A 20,273-nucleotide genomic window follows, 5' to 3' on the forward strand; every position below is an offset into this window, starting at 1 on the left:
AGGTGCCTGATCCATCCCCATCCGAGGCAGGGGTTGGTGCCTGCTGGTGGGAGCTGGTGTCCCCATGGGTGGATGTGATCCCCGAGGGCTGGAGGGAGACCCCGGAGGGTTTTGCCATCGCTTTTGGTGCTCAGGAAGGGGCTCAGTTGTGGTTTTGGTAGATGGGGGCATCTGCTTCCCACAGGGCAGCCACCCTCTCCCAGACCCAAAGAGATCTTGGCTGCTCCTCCACAGCAAGAGCAGAACGATGGAGGGGAGGAAGGGGAAGAGGTGCAGGGGCCCCTCGGATCTGATTCAGTCCTTCCGGAGCTGAAAATCAGTTGATTCTTAACTCTGATCTCGCTGTTTCCCTTCCCTCAAGACTTGCTGCTTCCCCTCTCGCCTCTCCGGAGCTCCCATCCTACTTTCAGCTCACTCTGTGCCCATCGGTTGACGCTGCTGGCGCTGAAGAGCCCTGCCAGCACCGTGAGGAGTCGGAGCTCGAGTCCCTCTTAGATGCCCTCTGTCTGCAGTCACATGAGTTTTATCTCATCCGCAGCCAAAGACTTGAGCCTCGCAGAGGAAACGTTTCAAATCTGATTTGATCTGGGGGGTTGATTTTTCTATTCAGTCTTGGCTGTTACCTAAACCCCAAGTGAAAAGTACCTAGCTGTGATAGCAAACCTATGTGTACCTCCATTAAAACACAGCAGGGGTGAGGACTCCTTGCAACAACTTACTTCTTCCTTAAGTCTGAGGGGTTTTGGGGAAGGAGGAGCCATATGCTAGCAGATATGAGAAGCAGTTCTGTTCTGAGCTCCCCTTAAATGCTTCTGCATCTCTCCCTCTGAGGGTTCACAGAATTGCATCTGGCCCCGGAGGCAGCATAAACTGACATTTCTGATGCTGTTAAAGGACCTGTTGGAGCAGTGGGGCTGGCCCTGCTCTGCCCTCAGGGGATGTGGTGACTTTGGGTGTTTGAGCATGTTCCTCCTGGTTGCTTTAGAAACACTGAGTGTGACCCTGGAGGAAGCCGAAGAAACCCTAAAGGGGCTACAAGAAACCTGGAGGGGGGCTTTGGCCAAGGGCCTGTAGGGCCAGGCCAAGGGGAATGGCTTTAACCTGCCAGAGGGGAGACTGAGATGAGCTCTTAGGCAGAAGCTCTTCCCTGTGAGGGTGCTGAGGCACTGGCACAGGGTGCCCAGAGAAGCTGTGGCTGCCCCATCCCTGGCAGTGCTCAAGGCCAGGTTGGACACAGGGGCTTGGAGCAAGCTGCTCCAGTGGAAGGGGTCCCTGCCCGTGGCAGGGGTTGGAGCTGGATGACCTTTAAGGTCCCTTCTACCCAAACCAGTCTGGGATTCTATGGTTAATCAACCTGCCAGAAATGAATTCTCTCTCCTTGGCTGATGCTGATTCTTGGGGAACTTGTGTCATCAAGTCCCATCACCGTGTCCTTCTCCACTGCCTGTCAGGGTTTATTAAAGCCTTTAATAACACGGCTCAGAACCGCATCCCAAGGAGCACTGTCTGGTGCGGTGATGCCACCAGTGACTGTAAACAGCTCCATTGGTCTTGCTAAACAAGTCTGTGGGGAAAACTTTAGCAGAGTATCATGGCCCCTGTGTGCTGATGCTCATTTATTGTCCTGCAGGCAAAATCAGACATCTCTTGGATAGAGAAAGACCTTGTGGACTCGGCAGACAAGGTAAGAGCCTGCTGTAGATGTGCAGCTCGAGGAGACTCATGCATTTAACCTGCACTTTGTCCCATGATGTTGCCCCACGTATGTGGGGGCATGAGCAGAGCTCTCTGAAAACCCCATCTCAGCTAGGAGGGATGGCTAATACAGAAAGCAGCTATTACTCACTTGCTCAGATGAGATCCTGGACTTGACTTCATCCTCCTCCTCCTCCTTCCTCCCCACAGCAGACTCCTTTCCATGCTGTCATTTATGTCTCCTGTGGCTTTCTGATCTTGTCTGCTCGGGCGTTCCAGCCTTTGTGCTGCCTGGAGGTACAGTGGGGTTCTTTGATTGCCTTTCTGAGCTCCTCTCCCTGTGCTGAGCACCTAAGAACACAGCATGCAGCGTTCTCTTGGTCGGGACAAGAGTTATCAGGTCTTGCTGGACCCATGTGCAGAGGGCTGCATCTCCTCAGAAGCAGTGATGCTCACCTCTGGATGGTACATTATGGACACAGCTTCTGCTTCACTGGGCCTGTGGCAGCATGAAGGAGGTGTCAGTATGAACGGTTCCATGCTGCTCTCTTGCTCCTGCTCCCAGCTCCCTTGCTTTGGACCTCACCAGCTATTGAGGTTCCCTCTGTGGAGCTGGGGCCAGCTGCCTTGCTGGTGTTAAGTCGTTTCTTTCGTTATTGGCTCTCAAAGAGCATGTTATGGGGGTGGAGGAGGCAAGACAGTCATAAATAGCCTCTTCAGTCCAAACCAGATCCTCTTTTCGTTCTCTGGAGTACTCAGAAATCACTGCTGACATCAGGTTATTTCTAATTGCAAAGGTGTATGGGTGTCTCTTTACTCATCTCGAGGGGTTTCTTTCTTACCTGCACCCTCTGGGGTCTTGCTGCAGAAAACATCTGTCTGTCCTGACCCAATGGAAAGGTCAAAGAGGGACAGGCTTGGAGGAGGAAGGAGGCAAAACAAGAGATCTGAATACCCCCTCTCTTTCCTGCTAATAACATGGAGCAGCAGCGGGGGCAGAAGCTGTCTGCATCAGAAATGCCCTTAAAAATACCTTGCATGGAACTTCCCCGGGTGGCTCTTGGGCACCTCCAGCATCCACAGTGAGGACCCCTGTGCAGCACAAAGCAAATGAAGGATGTGATGCCAGAGGCTTTGCCTATGGGCTCGATCCACCACCCCTGTGATAGTGTGAGAGCAGAGCTGTGCAGCTTCCTGAGGTGGCATTAGGCTTCGGTGTGAGAGGTCTCGGGAGTTTTTCTCTTTCCTTTTTAAAGAGCAAGCGGCTTCTCAGAATGTTCCCCTGGTACGGAAAGCCCCCAGGAGCTCACCGGTGCCGTGTCATTGGTGTAGCTCTACATGAAGTCACTTGAGCTAAACCACATGCGCTTTCTGTCAGCGAACTGTCCCCCCCACGTGAACCAGGAGCTCGGAGGTTCTTTGTGTTTGAAAGCAAAAGCAAAGTCAACCAAAAGCCCCGACCACAAGCGCTGCTGCTGGGGAGTGGGAGCACGAACCCTCGCTCGTCCCCACTGCGCATCTGCTGGTTGGGCTTTACCCACCTGCATCAGCTCCATCCGGCTCCCGGGGGTGGTGGTGAGCGGCACTGGGCCATGCTGACGGGAATGGGAGGATGGAGAGGGACCCTAAACTGCCTCGCATCTGCGCCTTCCTCACGCTCTGGCTGCAGAGGAAGCACCGAGCCAAGCCCTGCAGCCTGCAGCTGCCTGCCCCCAGCCAGCTCTCCAGCCCGGTCAGTACTGCTGCCTGCTTGCTTGGCTTCACTTGGTGTCCCTGCTCATGCAGTCGGGCTGATGCTGGGTTAGTTTTTCTGTCTTCTGGGATAGTTTGCTTACTGCTGCCATTGGAAGGAATGTAACTTGGTGCAAGTGAAGCCTGTTTGTGCTGCAGCTTGGTGGCACAGGGGTGCTTTTGTGTTGGAGACTTGTTCTGGTGTGCTGCTAAACGGGCTGTAGGAGCTGGTCTCCAGCTTGCTGTTGAATTACAGGTACTGGATGAATCCATGGGAAGAAACCTCCCTCGTGTCAGCAAGATGCCAAATGGCATCTCAAAGCTTTTCTCAGCAGTGTCTTGGCTGATGCCACTCGTGGTCTCATTGGTACATGTGTGTGTTTGCTGATGTGGCTGGCAGGCTGCGTGTGCAGATCTCTGCCTGCCTTCAGGTACAGCTTGGGCTGCTGAGACTTGCAGTTAAACACAGTGGGTCTTGCCATTGGCCAAGGGGAAAGATTCCCACAGCTCCTGAAGAGCTGTGGTAGGAGGATGGGTCCAGATGTGCCGGAGTGGATGGAAGAGTTCCTCTCGGCATAGGTGTGCGATGCTACAGGGAGAAACCTGCGGCTGTACAAGTGCCGATGCTGTGGAGACCTGGTTTCTCTCCAGTGTTTTCATGGAGATGGGGTGGGGGAAGGAGCCCACAGTTTCCACTGCTGCCATCCCTGGGTCTCTCCCTACTGAGGAATTGCTCAAGGACCAGCAGGAGGAGACCTCTTGGCTGACTCCTGCTCAGGCTCTTAGCTAGAACTGGGAAGCTTTTCCCCATCAGCAACTGTCTGCCATGGACTAAGCCTCCAAAGGAAACCAGAAGGGTGAGGTGGGGGTGCTGGGGAATCACATGGAACACAAAAACTTGTTGTTACAGGGATTATAAGATCTTGGTTGCCTGTGATCACTGAGGGCAGCAAAAGGCAGGATAACAGAGGGCAGCTCCTGCCCCCTGCCCTCTCCTCATGCTCGGGCTGTGCGTGCTGCACTGCTGAGAGCGAGGGCTTCTCTGCCGGGTCTTAGTGTCTGAATAATGCAGGATCTGGAGAGAGCAAAGCTACCAACAGGGAAACAGAGGCACTGCTGAAGCTAAAGAAGAGCCAAGCATGGGAGCGGGGAGCGAAGGGAAGGGTGCTCGGTGCAGGCAACCACATCCGCGGGTGCTCGGCAGGGCCACCCTCGCCAAGAAGGGGCTGGGCTGGGCTGCGGAGGAGAGGCAGGGCCTGAACCTTGGTTCCTGTTGTTTTGTAAAAGCCGCTTTGATTTGCTGGGTTCCAGAGCAAGCAGCTGAATCGTTTCAGGAAACAGAGCAAAGCTTTCCTTCCACCAGCATTGCAAGGGGAAAAACTAAACGGGAGTTCCCGTTTCTGACAGCCTCTGGTGGCCACGTCTGCCCTAGGGTCAGAGAGCAACCGTTTAATGCCCTTTGGAAAGTAATTGCTGCACTTCAGGTCCAAATAGTGACCAGGCCACCTCTACCTGGATAACGTGGGACTGAAGTGCTGAGAAGCCTGGACTTGCCCTTGCAGGACGTACAGCTACAATGGGATTTCTGGCCTGAGTAAGATTCATGTCTCTAGAAGAGGGGAGTTGAGCCCAGCCTACTCAGTGGGCTCTCCTTGTGGTCAGCTGGGAGAGGGGCTGAGGAAAGCTAAGTCAGGATGTACTGGCTCAGTGTGATCAGGAGAAGTAGAGGGAAAGGCGCAGCTGGAAGACAAGTAGCATAAGAAGTCTCTTTACATATAGAGATATATCCCTGGGCTGCAAACAGAAAGCAGCACAAGGTGTTTCTCCTGAGCTGAACTCTGGGCTTTGTGCACCAGGGTATGGACAGGGTTTGCTGGGGAAAAGAGGTGTTGGAGCATCACCATGGGGCCTGTGGCTGTTCTCGTGTGCTGGCCCAGCTTCGCTGGTGAGTTTATTCTAGATCCTGCGGATTAAATCTCTTTTCCTTCTTTATTTTTTTCCAATAAAAGAATGTGTTTTCAACAAAACATGTGCCAGAGACCTTGGCTTCCCCTCAATCTTCTTGAAGGCTTGAGTCTGTTAAAGCATCATCTGTATGTGCTGAAGATGCACTAAGACTTATGTTGCGGAGTTGCTCAGATTGCCGAGCAGATGGGCTCCAACATGTCTGGTTTTTGCCAGCCCTGGCCGTGTTTTGACAACAGTGCCGTATTTTTGTGTTGTGGGATTTTTGCGTGGCATAAACACTCCTGTTTTTTGCTACCAGTGCCTTAAAAAGGAAGGTGCTTTTCAAGCACCCTTCTGAAACGCAGTTCAAAGCAGTGCAGCGCCTGCGGTGTGAGGAGCGGAGCCGTCGGGGAGAGCACAGGGTATGGAATGAGGCTGCCTGGTGTGAGCCTACCAATGAGTCAGTAAGGCCAGATGTTGAAGCCAGGAGATACCTGTGACAAGCACCAGCTTTCGTGGTTCTCTCAGATGTGGTTCCTGTGAGGCTGTAGCTACAATCCTTGTTCCTCACTCTGATAACACTTGCTTTCCCGTGTTCAGGAGTACATTCCCAGGCAGCTTTCCCCCTCTTTTGCAGGGCGAAGGTGTTGTGAAAGAAATCAACATCACCCACCATGTGAAGGAAGGCTCTGAGAAAGCAGATCCGTCACAGTTTGAGCTCCTGAAGGTGCTGGGACAGGGCTCTTTCGGCAAGGTGGGTTCCCTTCTTCCTTTGTGTCACAGCACATCAATGATTTTGGTGACAAAAGGGGACTGTCCCCAACAAAACCACTTTACTGATTCCCACCAGATCATGAGAATCTGACTGATGAGCAAATGGTTGCTTTTAACCTGAAAGGCAACTGTATCAGTGCTGCCTTCTGAGACCAGCCTGTGTGCCCAAAGCTCCCCTGTAATTCTTCTTTAGGTGATGAGGAGGCAAGGAGTGTCCTGCTTGTGAATGCAGGTGTCATACAGGGCAGAAGGACCTCCTGCAGCCCTCTAAAGGCTGCCAAGCTGTCAGTTGAATTGAGGACTTGGAGGACTCAGGCACGTCTCTCTCTTCTCAGAAATCATGCTGTGTACCAGGGACTGGGTTTGGCCCCTATTTCTGGTCCAGTTTCCCTTCTGTGAAGGGAGAAGGAAGTAGCCTGTAATTCTTATCTATGTCAGTGTGGAAATAATCCAGGTCTCTCACTGACCATCTGCTCACATGTTAAATCAGCTTCATGTCAGGCAGTTACCAGCACTGGCAGTGGATAGGACTTGTGCTTGGATAGGACTCTGTGCTGTCCCCTGGGCAAAGGCAGCGGGGGCTTTGTGCAGAAGAAAAGGGGGTGTCTTTCTGAAGCTGCCTGAATATAGAACATGGCACATCAGGGAAGCGAAGGAGGTCAGATCCGCAGGGGATGCAGGACCTCATTGATGAGTTGATCTGGCTGTCAAACCATCAAGTCACCAGGCGGCTTGGTGGTACAGTGAAGCATCAGTGCTTCAAATCACAGCTCCCAGGCAGGAACTGCAGGAGCGAGCAAGAGGTGTGGAAGACTGGAGAGGAGGGAAGTGCAGTATAAAAGCACTCATGCTGTAATGGCTGGAGGTGGGGGAAGAGGAGTCTGCACACAGCACTTCACCAGAAACCTCATGGGGTTTCACATGGAGACCTTGAGGTGCATCTTACCAGGCCTGTGGCTGGCTGCTGCTTAGGCTTACTGGGAGGCTGCCACTCCGGGAGGCATCCAGCTCCTGCTGCTGGTGTTCAGTGCTTGACAAACGTGCTGTTCTTTTGCCTCAGGTTTTCTTGGTGAGGAAAATCACGCCGCCAGACAACAACCACCTCTATGCCATGAAAGTGCTCAAGAAGGCGACACTGAAAGGTAGGAGGCTCTGCCGTGCAATGCTTCTGTGTCTTAAAGAGGGCTGGGGAGATGTCACAGCAGTCACTTCTGGCCCTGCGTGAGCTGGATGGAAAGGAAGCATCTTTATCCCAGTCTCCTTTTCTTTCCATCTGTAAGAGACCCTTGTTGCAGTGTTGGAGGTGGGAAAAGATCTGGCTCAAGCTGCCTGGTACTAAAGAGCTTAAGGCTGGGGACAAGGCTGATACCAGGATGCTACGAGCCTTTTTTCTCTGAGCTATTCCTCTCTCTTCCCACAGTGCGCGATCGACTAAGGACAAAGATAGAACGGGACATCCTGGCTGATGTAAACCATCCCTTTGTGGTGAAACTCCACTATGGTGAGTGTGGAGCTAGTTGGGGCACTGGGAGAGGGGCTCAAACACGCACTGGCTGCTTTTAGACACAATAAGGAAAGATGCTGCTCCAGGCACGCTTGCCATGAGCAGTTAGATGAGCATGAGACATCCAGCAGCAGCATCTGCCTGGAGGATACTGAGAACCTCTCATGATCCCCAACAGGGATACCTGAAATGGAGAAGAGGCCCAGATCAGTCTGTATCCCTCAAAGGCTGTTGCTGCTCTGGAGCTTTCACATCCCCCTGAACACAAATCCTGTCCTAGAAAGGTCTTTGGTGTCATGCTCGCTCTAGCTATTGGATGGGAAAGAGAGCATAGACCAGGAGGAGGGGTTTAAACACCAAATCCTGGAGGATAAAACATGAAATGAGGAGAAATTGAGACAGCAGAGCTAACTGGCCAAAGCAGAGCTTGGCAGGATTAATGCTGTGACTCAGGAAGGCAAGAATAGCTTCTTTCCTGTAAAGTGACCAGTGCTTCTCTTAGGAAACAGCCCTTTCAGCAGGGCATCACTGGCTGAAAGGGAACCAGCCCCCCATAAGATGAGGATTATCTGCAGTGCCAGGATGCTGCTGGGGAGCTCCAGTTTCAATGTCGTGGACAGGCTGTCTCATTTACCCCAGATAATCAGCCCTACCTGTGTTTAACCCAGTAACCACGCAGGGCATCTGCACAACTGGAGCCACTGGGATTTAAGTGATTAATGTGACACCACGGAGCCCCCCCTCAGCGGAGGGGTCTGATCCCTGCTCCGGCTTGTGTTTCAGCATTCCAGACAGAGGGGAAGCTGTACCTCATCTTGGATTTCCTCAGAGGAGGTGACCTTTTCACTCGGCTTTCCAAAGAGGTGGGTATGCTCTGGCATCTTGGTGGGCTGCTGAGGCTCTGGGAGAAGCAACTGATCCTTGCAAAGTCTTGGAGAGGGGTGGAAATGACTTCCAAGCTGCTGCTAGCCCAGAGCTGGCAACAGGAGGGGATGTCACAGGAGCCCTGTCCTCTGCAGCCAAGCAGCAGCAGCACAGGAGGGAGGTCTCTCCTCTGGTGAGCATCACTTTAAGAATGAACCCAGGCAGAAACATGTTGTGCTGCAGTTGGGTGGTTGTGTCACCTCCCTGTGATGAAGCCAGGGCATGGGAGGGGTAAGGAGAAGTTGTGCCAGGTGAAGATGACTGGGAACCTAACCTGGCAAACCTAAAGAAAGAGCTTTTGGGAAGCGTGCCTGCTGCTCAGCAATCTGTTTGGTTCCTTTGGTGCCGCTGCTGCTTAATTCCTGCTTCAGGGTGGCTGGGAAACTTGGGAATGAAAGGGCAGAAGGGAGCAACTCGGATGTGAAAGGTGCAGCAGAGCTGGTCCCACTGCCAGCGCTGTAACCCCAGCGCCTGTCTGCTCCCTCTCCCCTCCTGCAGGTCATGTTCACCGAGGAGGACGTCAAGTTCTACCTCGCGGAGCTGGCGCTGGGGCTCGACCACTTGCACAGCCTGGGAATCATCTACAGGGATCTCAAACCGGAGAAGTACGTGTGGCAAAGCGGAGGCAGGGAAGCCCGTGCTTCAGCTCAGCCCCAGGCCTGGAGCCAGCAGAGCTGAGCAGTGCCCCAGGCCAGGCAGATGGAAGGTGGCAGTGCCAGTTGACAAGGCTCCTGCTCCTCATAGCAGCAGTGAGGGCCAGGAGCGCGGTGGAGGCAGCATGTGTGCACCACATGGCTGAGCGGGAATCCTTGGCACTCCCTGGGCTCCAGCTTTAAGCAACTGAGAGCCTTCAGAGGGAAAAGGGACCAGGCTGGGCCTCTGCAGAGATGCACACCAGCTGCATGGCTTGCTTATTCTTATGTGAGGATCCGAGCTGGGACAACCTGTGTGGGGCATTCACCCAGTGTGAAGTTGAGGGTGTAGAGAGAAGGGAGCTGCTCTTGTTGCCACTCACGTCTTGGTGATGGAGCTTAAAGCACTGGGGCAAGAGACAGATAACTTTCTCCTCTGGATTCTGAGAGCATCTCAGACCAGCCTCTGCTCTGTGTGCTTCTTCTCAGCCCTTATTGCAGACAGTAACAACTCGGTTTTTCCATTCATGCTGTAGCATCCTCTTGGATGAAGAAGGGCACATCAAACTCACAGGTAAGGGACTCCATAAAACCAGCAAGGCTGGTTCTTGAAGCACAGGCCTCTCTGTGTGATTGCTCACAGCACATGGATGAACACTCACTGTTTTTCTCTTATGTAGATTTTGGCTTGAGTAAGGAGGCTATAGACCACGAGAAGAAAGCCTATTCCTTCTGTGGGACAGTGGAATATATGGCACCAGAAGTTGTGAATCGCCAGGGCCACTCGCACAGTGCTGACTGGTGGTCGTACGGGGTGTTAATGGTACGTACCCAGTAGCGTGTGTGGGGACCTGGCTCCAGCAGTAGCTCTGAAATGATTCCCCGGCATGATTCCACACGTCTGGTGGATGTCCTGGCGATGTTCTCCAGGCTCCCCAGAAGGGCTCTGTATCAGCCTGTCCAGGCACCCAGCCAGGAACGTGTGTTCCTGGGGGCAGGCAGAGCTGTTGTTGTTGCAGCGAGTGCTGGGGTGCGCAGGGGGGGGGGTGTGTCCGTGTCCATCCCAGCACTGGGATGTCCATGTCCGTGCAGATCTAGTGCCACCATCTGGTAGGTCCTGAAGCTGAGGGCTTGAACGTGTTTCTCCAGCAAACCTTGCGAACCAAGCTCCTCCTGAGAAAGCACATCAGCTGCCTTTTAAGAGCTTAGGCTTTTGACCCCTTGCAAGCTCTTTACAAGCTTTGGTGAGCTCCCAGATGAAGGTGCAGTGGGATCTGTGCAATCCCCAGTCTTGCTCCATCGTGACCTCCCCTTCTTCTCTCTCCCTGCCAGTTTGAAATGCTCACGGGCTCGCTGCCCTTCCAGGGGAAGGATCGTAAGGAGACGATGACCCTCATCCTCAAGTAAGAGGGGCTTCTCTTTCATGTATGAGCAGGAGGTGAGCTGCTGCTCCTTCCCTGAGCGTGTTGCAATCTGGGGGCTCTCGCAACTTCATGGCATTATTTGGCAAGTGGGTTTGTTTCTGCAGTCAGTTTGAAGGGTGCAGTAGAAATGCCAAAGAGATGATTGTACTTTTGGGGGTGGAGGTGCTGCACTCAGCTTGTGGGTTGACTTCTCCAAACCTGCAACCAATTGCATAACATCCTCCCCAGAGCAAAGCTGGGCATGCCACAGTTCCTGAGCGCTGAAGCACAGAGCCTCCTGCGAGCCCTGTTCAAAAGGAACCCAGCCAACAGATTAGGTAAGACAGTTGTGGGGGTTTCTGAATGCACCTGATGCTCTATCGGGGCCTCTCACGTCCTCCTGGGTCAGCAGCATGTTTGTGCTTGTGCTTGGTTAATGGGCTCATTTAATTACAGCCAGGCTCCCTGTAATACCTGGCTGTGTTGCATACGTGGTATCAGCCTTCGCTTTGTGGTTTAATGCAACACACTCCATGGGTGCATCTTCCAGGTTCTGGACCAGATGGAGCAGAAGAGATCAAGCGCCATTCCTTCTACTCCACCATTGACTGGAATGTGAGTATCAGAAACCTAAGAGCAAACTTCCTCACTGCTCCACGCCAGCAGTGCAGTTCTGGCTGCAATAATAACACGGTCATGATGCTTGCCCAGCTATGGGAGAGCCTCTAATCTCCATTTCCATCTGTTCCAATAATCCTTCCCAGAACTAAAATCCTGTTTGTCCTGTGAATAACTGTTCCATACCTGAGCGGCCCATGATCTCACCTGGGTTTGAATGTGCTCATTTCTCAGGAGTAGTAAGGTGCAAGTTTTAATTGGGGTTTGGCACAACAAGGATTGTCTTGCACAAAGTGGGAAGGAATTAGGGAAGCATTTGTGGTGAGGCCATACCTTGTTTTGTACAGAGAAGCAGAATGATCACTGAACCACCATTTCCCAACTGCTCATGGCCAACTCCCTGCCCTACCGCATCGCTGTGTTTCTTCCCTGTTTTCCCTTCCTTGGTAAGGGATTTTGCAGATCAGTTTTCTAATGCTTTCGAGGCACCCAGCAGCTCCTCGACTGAGCCCAGCAATGCCAGTGAGGCTTCTTTCAAAGTCTGGCTTCAAGGAGCACTTTAAAAAGGCTACTTGGGAGAGTGCTGGGATACAAACGTCCTCCTGGAGCATCTCCTCTGGCTGTCCCTGTAGAGGTGTGTGCCAGCAGAGCCCTAATGGGAGTTAGGAGGAGGCAGGACCTGGTGAGATAAATAGTGTATGGACACTGCTTTTGGAGTGGGGCTGAGTTACAGATAGATCACTTTTCTTTCTTGATTTAATGGAACTTGTAGTAGTTCTCCACAAGCTGACTCCCAAGTGCCTCACCAGGCATGAAGTCTTCCCTCAACCTGCTGAGCTGTAAATGCTAAGCCACAGAGCTGTTTCTGTTTTGGCAAAACCTCATTCCTCCTGAGCCTTTGCACCCTTCTGAGGGCACACTGACCTGTGGGAGCACTTTGGAGCTGTCTTTGTTTTGCAGAAGCTGTACCGCAGAGAAATCAAACCCCCCTTCAAGCCTGCAGTGGGGCAGCCAGATGACACCTTCTATTTTGACACAGAATATACATCACGTACACCAAAAGGTTTGTAGGAATCCACACAAGGCCAGAGTTTCCTGTGTGAAACGACAGCGGTTTGCTGGTGCCAGGGGGGCAAGGTCTGCCTCTTGCTCATGCTGCCAATGGTTGCAGCACTGAGGAGGTGACCCAGATGTGTACATGGGTGTTAAAGGGGAGTTTGGCGCTGTGCGGTGTGGCTCTTGCCTGGAATAGACTAAAGAGGAGCCAGAGCTCCCTGCTTCCACAGGGCTTGCCCTCTTCATGTTGTCCCTCAACTCCTGTTTCAGATTCCCCAGGTGTCCCCCCGAGTGCAGGAGCCCATCAGCTCTTCCGAGGCTTCAGTTTCGTGGCAACTGGGTTGATGGAGGATGTCAAGGTGAAACCAGCCCCGTCACCTCTGCACTCGGTTGTACAGGTACGTGGGGACAGAGGAAGAACTGTTGGGAGCCGCAGTAATACCCCAGCGTGGGTGTGTGGGAGCTGAGCTAACAGGAAGCCTGAGGCTGGTGTGGGTCTGGTTTGAGTTCTTGCCATCCTGTTCTTTCATTTCTGTTGGCTGTCACGGGCAGGGGTTGTCAGGGCAATGTGAATCTCTGCTCTCCTCTCCCGAGGTGGACCCGTGCTGGTGGGACATGTGTGGTTTGAAAGGTGCCACTGGAACGCACCACGCTAGATGCAGACAGTGTTAGCCCACTGACCTATATCTGCCTTGTTCTCTCCTCCTCCCTCTCCCCAGGCAGGAGGAGAAGCTGTGGGATGTAGCAGACAGCAGTCTGTCAGCTTGCTCCATGTTGCAGTTAACTCATCACGTTGCACAAACCCTTCCCTGAACCCTCCCAGCTCATCTGCTCTCCCCTTTCCTCTTGCAGCAACTGCATGGCAAGAACGTCCAGTTCAGTGATGGCTACGTGGTGAAGGAAGTGATCGGCGTCGGCTCCTACTCGGTGTGCAAACGCTGCATTCATAAAGCAACCAACATGGAATATGCAGTCAAGGTCTGAGATTTACCATCTGAACTGACACCCCCCCCCTTAGATTTCTGTTCATCCCCATAATGACCAAAATAGCATCCAGGAATTAAACTGCTTTCCCTGCTTGGGTAGAGCCTAAATAGACGGTTCCTGTGCTGCTGCACATGTAACTGCACAAGGTTTCTTAGCTGGGAATAGCAGGGAAGCAGTGTTCTCACCTCTCAGAGGAAGGACAGTATCTCACCTTTCTTTGCAAAACTTGCTCTGGCTATGTCAGATCTTAACAAATAAGCCAGACACAAAACTTTGGGGTTTGGAGACACAGACCTGATGAAGCAATTAGGGGATGTCTAGAACTTATTGCTAAAGAGAGCAGAGGACATGGTACAGGATCTCTGCAAGGCTCCAAACAGCTGGTTTGCTTTGTCCAGGTCCCCTTCCCACCCCCCTGTGGCTAATGCTTGTCCATACTCCTGCAGGTTATTGACAAGAGCAAGCGAGACCCTTCTGAGGAAATAGAAATCCTCCTGCGATATGGGCAGCATCCAAACATCATCACCTTGAAAGATGTGAGTGTGACTCGAATGACTTCCCTCTATTTGGGTTTAGGAAGTGCAGGCTGGTCTCCTGGGCGGCAGAATGCAGCTCCAGCACGGGCAACCCTGCAGCCCTGCTCACTGTGTCACTCTGAGGTGGGGAAGCATCCCCAGCCCCACCTCTGCAGTGATGATTTCTGTCTGGTGGTAAAGAACAAAAGGGAAACTCTTGAAACGCTTTTTGGCCCACCCCTTCCTCCTGGCTTTGGCAGGTGTATGACGATGGGAAGTGCGTGTTCCTGGTGACTGAGCTGATGAGAGGAGGGGAGCTGCTGGATAAAATCCTCAGACAGAAGTTTTTCTCAGAGAGGGAAGCCAGCTCCGTCCTGCACACCCTGTGTAAAACAGTGGAGTACCTGCATTCCCAAGGGGTGAGTGTGGTTACACATGGAACCTGTCTGGCACCGCGCTGGGATCCCTCTCCTCTGCGGAGTGACTGCCTCTCGGGACTGCCGCTGTCCTGGCAAGGCAGATGCGGGGCCAGAGCAAGAGTTGAGTGTCCTGATGCAGCTTCAGACCTTTCCCTGAGACCTACCTGAGAATGGCACCTTCTTTGCTCCACAGGTGGTTCACAGGGACTTGAAACCCAGCAATATTCTCTACGTGGATGAGTCAGGAAACCCCGAAAGCATCCGCATTTGTGACTTTGGCTTTGCCAAGCAGCTGAGGGCTGAGAATGGCCTCCTCATGACTCCTTGTTATACAGCAAACTTCGTGGCACCAGAGGTGAGCACCTTCCTGACCTGCTGTGTCTTCAGCTCCCATGTCCCTCCCCATGGCTGTGCTCTCCTGCTCTGGCATACTCTGTCCTGGAAGAGGTAACTATAGAAATACCACTTGTAGTAATGAACAAATAGGGGATCTCAAGTGCAGTTACAGTGCAGTCCTCCACCTTGTACTGTCCTTACGAGGGGGTTTCCTTAGGGTACTGATGCTTCAAAATCCCAGTGATTTTCTAGGCTGTTTCCCATCCTGATTACCTGACCTGTTGGAAGAGGTGGGATAATTTTCCACTTAGTTATCTTGGCAGGGAAGAAAGAAAAAGATCCAGCATGCCATGGAGCATGCATGCAGTCTCACCATACTGGACCAGGGCTTCTTTCTCACTTGTTTTGATGTCCTGAAGGTTTCCTCTGTTCCATGAAACCAAAATCTGATCTGAATCCTAATCTTTAATCCAAGATGTTGCTGTCTTGGACTCCAGCAGTTTTGCAGATGGACTTCATGCAGGGGTCAAGCTGCTCTGCAAAAGCTGAAGGGAGCTCAACAAGAACCAAACACTCTTGGTTTTCTTGGCTTGTTCTGTTCAGGTACTAAAACGCCAGGGCTACGATGAGGGCTGTGACATCTGGAGCCTGGGAGTGCTCCTCTATACGATGCTTGCAGGGTAAGTGCCTCTGTCTCGCTGGAAGGGAACAGTTGGATTTCTCCTTGGTCTCTGCTCCCTCTGCTCCCTGCCTGGGTCACAGGACAGTAAATCAAATGCTCTCTCTTCTCTCCCCAGCTGCACTCCATTTGTAAATGATCCCAGTGACACTCCTGAAGAGATCCTGAGCCGGATAGGCAGCGGGGAGTTCTATACCAGTGGAGGCAACTGGGACACTATTTCTGACATGGCCAAGGTAGGGTTTGATATCCATCTGTGTTACATTAAAGGGCTGTGGTCAAGCACAGCCAAGGACTGAGAGGCAAGTTTAAAGCAGGCTGGGGAGAAAGGACACAAGGGAGGAGAAAACCAGCAGTGTGGCTGCTACCCCAAGAACAGCGATGTGTCCCTCCTTGCTTTGTTTTAGCTGTGGCTATTTGCACAGAACACCAGCCTCATGCTTGACCCGTGCAGGGTTTGCTGCTGTGTTATACCTCCCAGGCCTACCAAAACCATATTTTATACAAGAGATTGATGTCTGCGGACTTTAAACTTGGTCTCTTGAGTTTAAATCCTAATTTGGGGGTGGACAAGTGGTATTTCTGCATTTAAAGCTATGAAATCTTCTAAAGTCTAACTTCCCAAACAATGCCCCTAGGATCTGGTATCAAAGATGCTTCACGTAGATCCTCACCAGCGTCTAACAGCCAAGCAGGTCCTGCAGCACCCGTGGATAACGCAGAAGGACAGCTTGCCCCAGAGCCAGCTGAATCACCAGGACCTTCAGCTTGTAAAGGTACAAAGTCTGGGCTGGAGCTTCAGCTGGTTCCTCATGTATCTTGGGTTCTTTGGAGAGCAGTGGTGCCGGTTGGGTGATGATGGTGTGGGCAGTGTGGGATGGGAGGTTGGAGGGGCTGTGGGCCAGGGGAGGCAATACATGAGAAGCTGGGGTTTTGGACAGGAAAACCTAGGGAGGTTCTTTAATGGCCCGTCAGTATGGGAGGGGGATTTACAGAAAAAAGCATCATAGAACCATAGAATGGTTTGGGCTGGGACCTTCAGAGGTCACCTAATCCAACCCCCTGCAATGAGCAGGGACACCTTCCACTAGATCAAGTTGCTCAAAACAAGAAAGATGCCTTTGGCTTTCTTTGTGGGTCTGGCTACTCTGGTCCCTCCTCTTGTAAAGCCAGGAGTATGAAACAGCCCTTCAAGACCTAAACAACTTCTCTCGTGCCTTCTCTCCAAGGGGGCGATGGCTGCCACGTACTCTGCACTGAACAGCTCCAAGCCAAGCCCCCAGCTGAAGCCCATCGAATCCTCCATTCTGGCACAGAGGCGGGTGAAGAAACTTCCTTCCACCACACTGTGAGGCTGGGGGGACTGCAGCCAGGCTGTGCGCACCCACCCAAGACTAGGGGCAGGAGGTCGGGTGGTCAATGCCTACACTGGAGCTCCCTTGAGGACTTGTTCTCCAAAGGCCAAGTGCCTTCCTGTTTCTGAGACTGGGCTCCTCCTTGTGTGGACTGAGAGAACTTCACTGTAAAACTTTTTTGAAGTGTAAATTGTCAATTTTTAAAGACATCCATCTGTGTATATGGGAACTAGAATGTATAACTGATGTCAAGTGGCACTAAAAAGCAGCTCTGATTCACCCCTCCCTGTGTTGGGCCAGGTATTTGTTTGTAGCTACATCATTTCTTGGAACTGATCCTTTCCAACACCGTTGTGGCTGGAAGACTGCATCAAGTTTGGGGTTTAGGCTTTGGGCTTTTTCCTCCCTTGAACCTTTGGATGCTCTTCCCAAAGTCAGCCCTGCAGATTCCTTGCCAGCAGCACTCATGTTTGTAAGGGACTTCCCTCCCCTTCCCTTGTGTGTAAGGTTGATTTTTCAGACTCCATTTCTTGTGCTCCCCCTGCCCAGAACCTACTGGGTTTGTTTCATTCCTCCCCTCTGCCCTCCCATCTTCATGTTCTCCCCATAACTCCCCAGGGAGCTTGTCATCCATGCAGATGGGGATGATAGAGGAACCTTCTCCTGAGCAAAGCCGAGGCTTTGGGCTGCTCTGGCCGCTGCTTTTGCCATCTTTGGGTTTCTTTTCCTTCAGCAGGAACCTCTGAAACAAAGCACCCTTTTTTACTTTAACTTGGTTCTACAGCTCAGGGTTTCTTTCTGAATCCTACAATAAACATGTCATTCAGTTGATGGTATTTTACTGACTTTTAGCTGCAGAATAAGCAACCTGGGTCGTTTCCCCACACTGTACTGGTGTAATGATTCTTGCTGCCTTTTGGGAGAGCTGTGAAGCTTTCTCATCTGCCCCTGGGATGGGAAAAGCAGCAGGACTTTGGTAGGGCTGCACATTACACCACCTCCTCTCAGGTGCAATACTTCCCTTTGCAGTAGGAAGTAATTAGATCCAGTTGCGGAGTAAGGCAGGAATCAATAGGAAAGGTGGCAGGATGCAGGCTGCGGAGGGGAATTTCTTACTCTCAGGACACTTTAGTGAAAATAGAAGCCAACACTTGGAGGCAAATTGTGCTAGAAATCAATCCCTGGCCCACTCCGACTTGCAGGGAAGTGCTGATGCTCCCTGGTTCCATGGTGGCTGGAGAGCTCCTGTGCTTCAGGCTATGACTGAAGCCAGCAAAGGTTTTCACATGAATTTCTCCTACTTTTGGCTGACTGTATAACTAAAGGGGAAACCTTCTCTTTTGTTTCGCCCTTTTTATTAGTCCCAGTTACTCTAAAATGGAGAATTCCATTAAAATTTTCTTCTCCGAGATGTACAGCTCTCCCCTCTCTACCTTCATCCAGGCAGGTCCTGCTTTCATCCCTGGAGCAGCCAGGAAGAAGCTGAAATAGTCACAATTTGGTTTTCTGTTATTTATTCCAAGTGCTGCCCTGGTGCCCAGTGCGAGAGGAGGAGCCAGTCCCACTGGATCTTCCTACTGGTACACTTGAGCCCATTTTCAGACTGTTTCCTACACTGTGCTTTAAGGGTCTGAAACAGTGGACGGGGTTGGTCGTGCTGGTGGTGATCACCACTCACTGTGAACCTCTCTCAACGGTCTGAAGTGTCAGGATGGGTCTTAAACCAAATGTTCCCCCTGCTTGGCTGGTGGCTTGTTTGTACAAAAGGTCAATGGTTGCAATTACCAGCAAGGAAAAACATTACAACCTTTGCTGAACCCTCCCTGTAATGGTGCCGGTGTGAGGCCACTGAGTGACAACTCAAAGGTGTGTAGGACACAACCAGGTGCAGAGCTCTGTGGGCACAGGAGCCTGGCCATAAGACAAGACCTGGAGTGTCAAACCCCTCTGCCTCACTGGGGTCAAACTCTGTGTTTGATGCAGCTGCAGCTTTGGAACCTCCATCACTTTGGAGAGCAGAGTGAACAAGGAGGGCTCTTTGCTTTCTGGGGTGCTTCTAACCAAGTTGTTTTGAGTGATCTGTAAGTAAAAATGTCTCGATCTTTAGTTTCAAATCAACCAAGTGCTGTTACTTTTTTAATTCCAGTCCTCAATAAAAATTGACCTGTTGATCTTTATGAGAACTGGAGGTGTTTGTAACAGGTCGGGTGGACCCTTTCCTCTTCCTGCTTTTAGCCTGAATAGTATTAAACCTTGGCCAAAATACAGTTGTGACCAACTGCTGTCTTCTTAACTGGAATTGCATTATTTGAGGTGAAAACTGGGCCTGTGGCAGGCTGGGTCTCTAATGCCTGTTGGGGGGAGCCTGTGTCTTAGAGAAGACCCAATGATCTGCTCTCACATGGGTTTGAGTCCTTCAGCTTTAAGGTGGGACAAAGAGGATATAGAGTTACCTTTGTCTTGGTTTGGAAAGGGACAAAAACATTTAACTTCCATACATGAGGAAATCTTTACAAGGAAAACTGCTTGTGTTATTTCAGGTGTTTAATAGTTGACTTGACCTTTAGGATTTTGTCCTGTACATCTATACGGAAGCTCAAGGGAGCAGAAATCCTGGAATCCAGCCTCGAATAGTGGAGTCAACCTGGAATTAACCTGTGCCGAAATAGCGTGTTAATTCATAGACAAGGAGCCTGCAAACAGTATTGAACAGCTCTACGTAATACAGCTTCTGTATAAGAAAGGTTAAACTTTCCCCTTTTGGGGGGTAAAGCAGCAACTTTTCTGTTGTAAAGAGGTTGACCCGGGTGAGAGGCTGTTTTCCTGCTTCCCACTGTGTAAAGTGGTCATGCCTTCCTCTTAATGATGCAGTTCTGACCTCTGTCAAATTAAGCAGAGCATAAATAAATGTATTTTGGCCTGAAAGATATTCCCATCATGGTTATTTTAAGCTCTCTTTAAAACTGAAGGTCAGGAACTTTCTCAGCAATCATCCTTTCTTTCCCTTAGCGAAACTTCACTGAGCAACCGCTCTGCTTTTCAACTTCCACCCAACTCATTCCAATGCCCTCTTCAAGTCCCCACCTTCCACTTAGTTCATGTCATTCTTTTTTCCTATGTCTTTAGGCATTTGTGGACAGTGAATGTGCAGCCGGTGACCTCCTGGGTACCACCAGCTCCTCGTCGTAGCCACTGCTGCCTTCCCAAGAACGTGGGAGGCTTCGGAAACACTCGGTGGCTGAGAGCGTGTGTGAGGGTATGTGGGGCGGCTGCTGCGCTTTCATCTAATATTCAACAATTTAATCCCCCTTTGAATGCAAAGAAAACGTTTTAAATATTTCAGGGTCTTCTTTTGCAAGTACATAGGAGGCTCTGAATAAAACCTTCATTCATGCTATGAAAGCTGGAGGGCCGCTGCCATTCCATTTTCTTGCCTCTGGTTATTAAAACATCAAGCTGTCTTCCTACTGAAGCTCAGCTAACTTCAGCCTTCCTCCCTTTGTGTCACACTGAACACCTGCCATTAATACTAATTCTACTCCGGAGAGAAATTCCCTTTCAGATATGCTTGTCTGAAAATAAATTGACATGTAAAAGGTCTCTTTTGTCGGGCAGCGCGTGTAAAGTGCTGGGGTAAGAAGCTGATCACTTACAAAAGGAGCCACTGACTCTTTAAATGATGTGTGGGGAGGGGGTTA

The 20,273-nt window shown here is 51.3% G+C and overlaps 1 protein-coding gene across 6 annotated transcripts in view; it reads left to right on the forward strand.

Annotated features, from left to right (window-relative positions):
- Positions 1-16,858, forward strand: part of RPS6KA1 (ribosomal protein S6 kinase A1) — a 36,705-nt gene extending 19,847 nt beyond the window's left edge. For 2 of the 6 annotated variants that reach the window (XM_057403534.1, XM_057403536.1), the window contains 21 exons: positions 1,631-1,684; positions 6,011-6,127; positions 7,208-7,289; positions 7,568-7,648; positions 8,435-8,514; positions 9,074-9,180; positions 9,744-9,781; positions 9,888-10,030; positions 10,540-10,610; positions 10,860-10,948; positions 11,161-11,225; positions 12,189-12,291; positions 12,555-12,682; positions 13,137-13,262; positions 13,718-13,807; positions 14,047-14,205; positions 14,399-14,560; positions 15,145-15,221; positions 15,339-15,456; positions 15,859-15,996; positions 16,450-16,858. In XM_057403534.1, the coding sequence (XP_057259517.1) occupies positions 1,631-1,684; positions 6,011-6,127; positions 7,208-7,289; positions 7,568-7,648; positions 8,435-8,514; positions 9,074-9,180; positions 9,744-9,781; positions 9,888-10,030; positions 10,540-10,610; positions 10,860-10,948; positions 11,161-11,225; positions 12,189-12,291; positions 12,555-12,682; positions 13,137-13,262; positions 13,718-13,807; positions 14,047-14,205; positions 14,399-14,560; positions 15,145-15,221; positions 15,339-15,456; positions 15,859-15,996; positions 16,450-16,572 (2,151 nt within the window). In that variant the 3' untranslated portion in view covers positions 16,573-16,858. Of the gene's footprint in view, positions 1-1,502; positions 1,533-1,630; positions 1,685-3,135; positions 3,428-6,010; positions 6,128-7,207; positions 7,290-7,567; positions 7,649-8,434; positions 8,515-9,073; positions 9,181-9,743; positions 9,782-9,887; positions 10,031-10,539; positions 10,611-10,859; positions 10,949-11,160; positions 11,226-12,188; positions 12,292-12,554; positions 12,683-13,136; positions 13,263-13,717; positions 13,808-14,046; positions 14,206-14,398; positions 14,561-15,144; positions 15,222-15,338; positions 15,457-15,858; positions 15,997-16,449 lie in introns of those variants that run through there. The other 4 variants (XM_057403537.1, XM_057403538.1, XM_057403533.1 and 1 more) reach the window with 3 other exon arrangements.
- The last annotated feature ends 3,415 nt before the right edge of the window (positions 16,859-20,273 follow it).

This window comes from Pezoporus wallicus, unplaced genomic scaffold (assembly GCF_028554395.1).
Source record: "Pezoporus wallicus isolate ANWC-B61680 ecotype Strahan unplaced genomic scaffold, APGP_CSIRO_Pwel_v1 contig_8232, whole genome shotgun sequence".
Lineage (NCBI taxonomy): Eukaryota > Metazoa > Chordata > Aves > Psittaciformes > Psittacidae > Pezoporus > Pezoporus wallicus.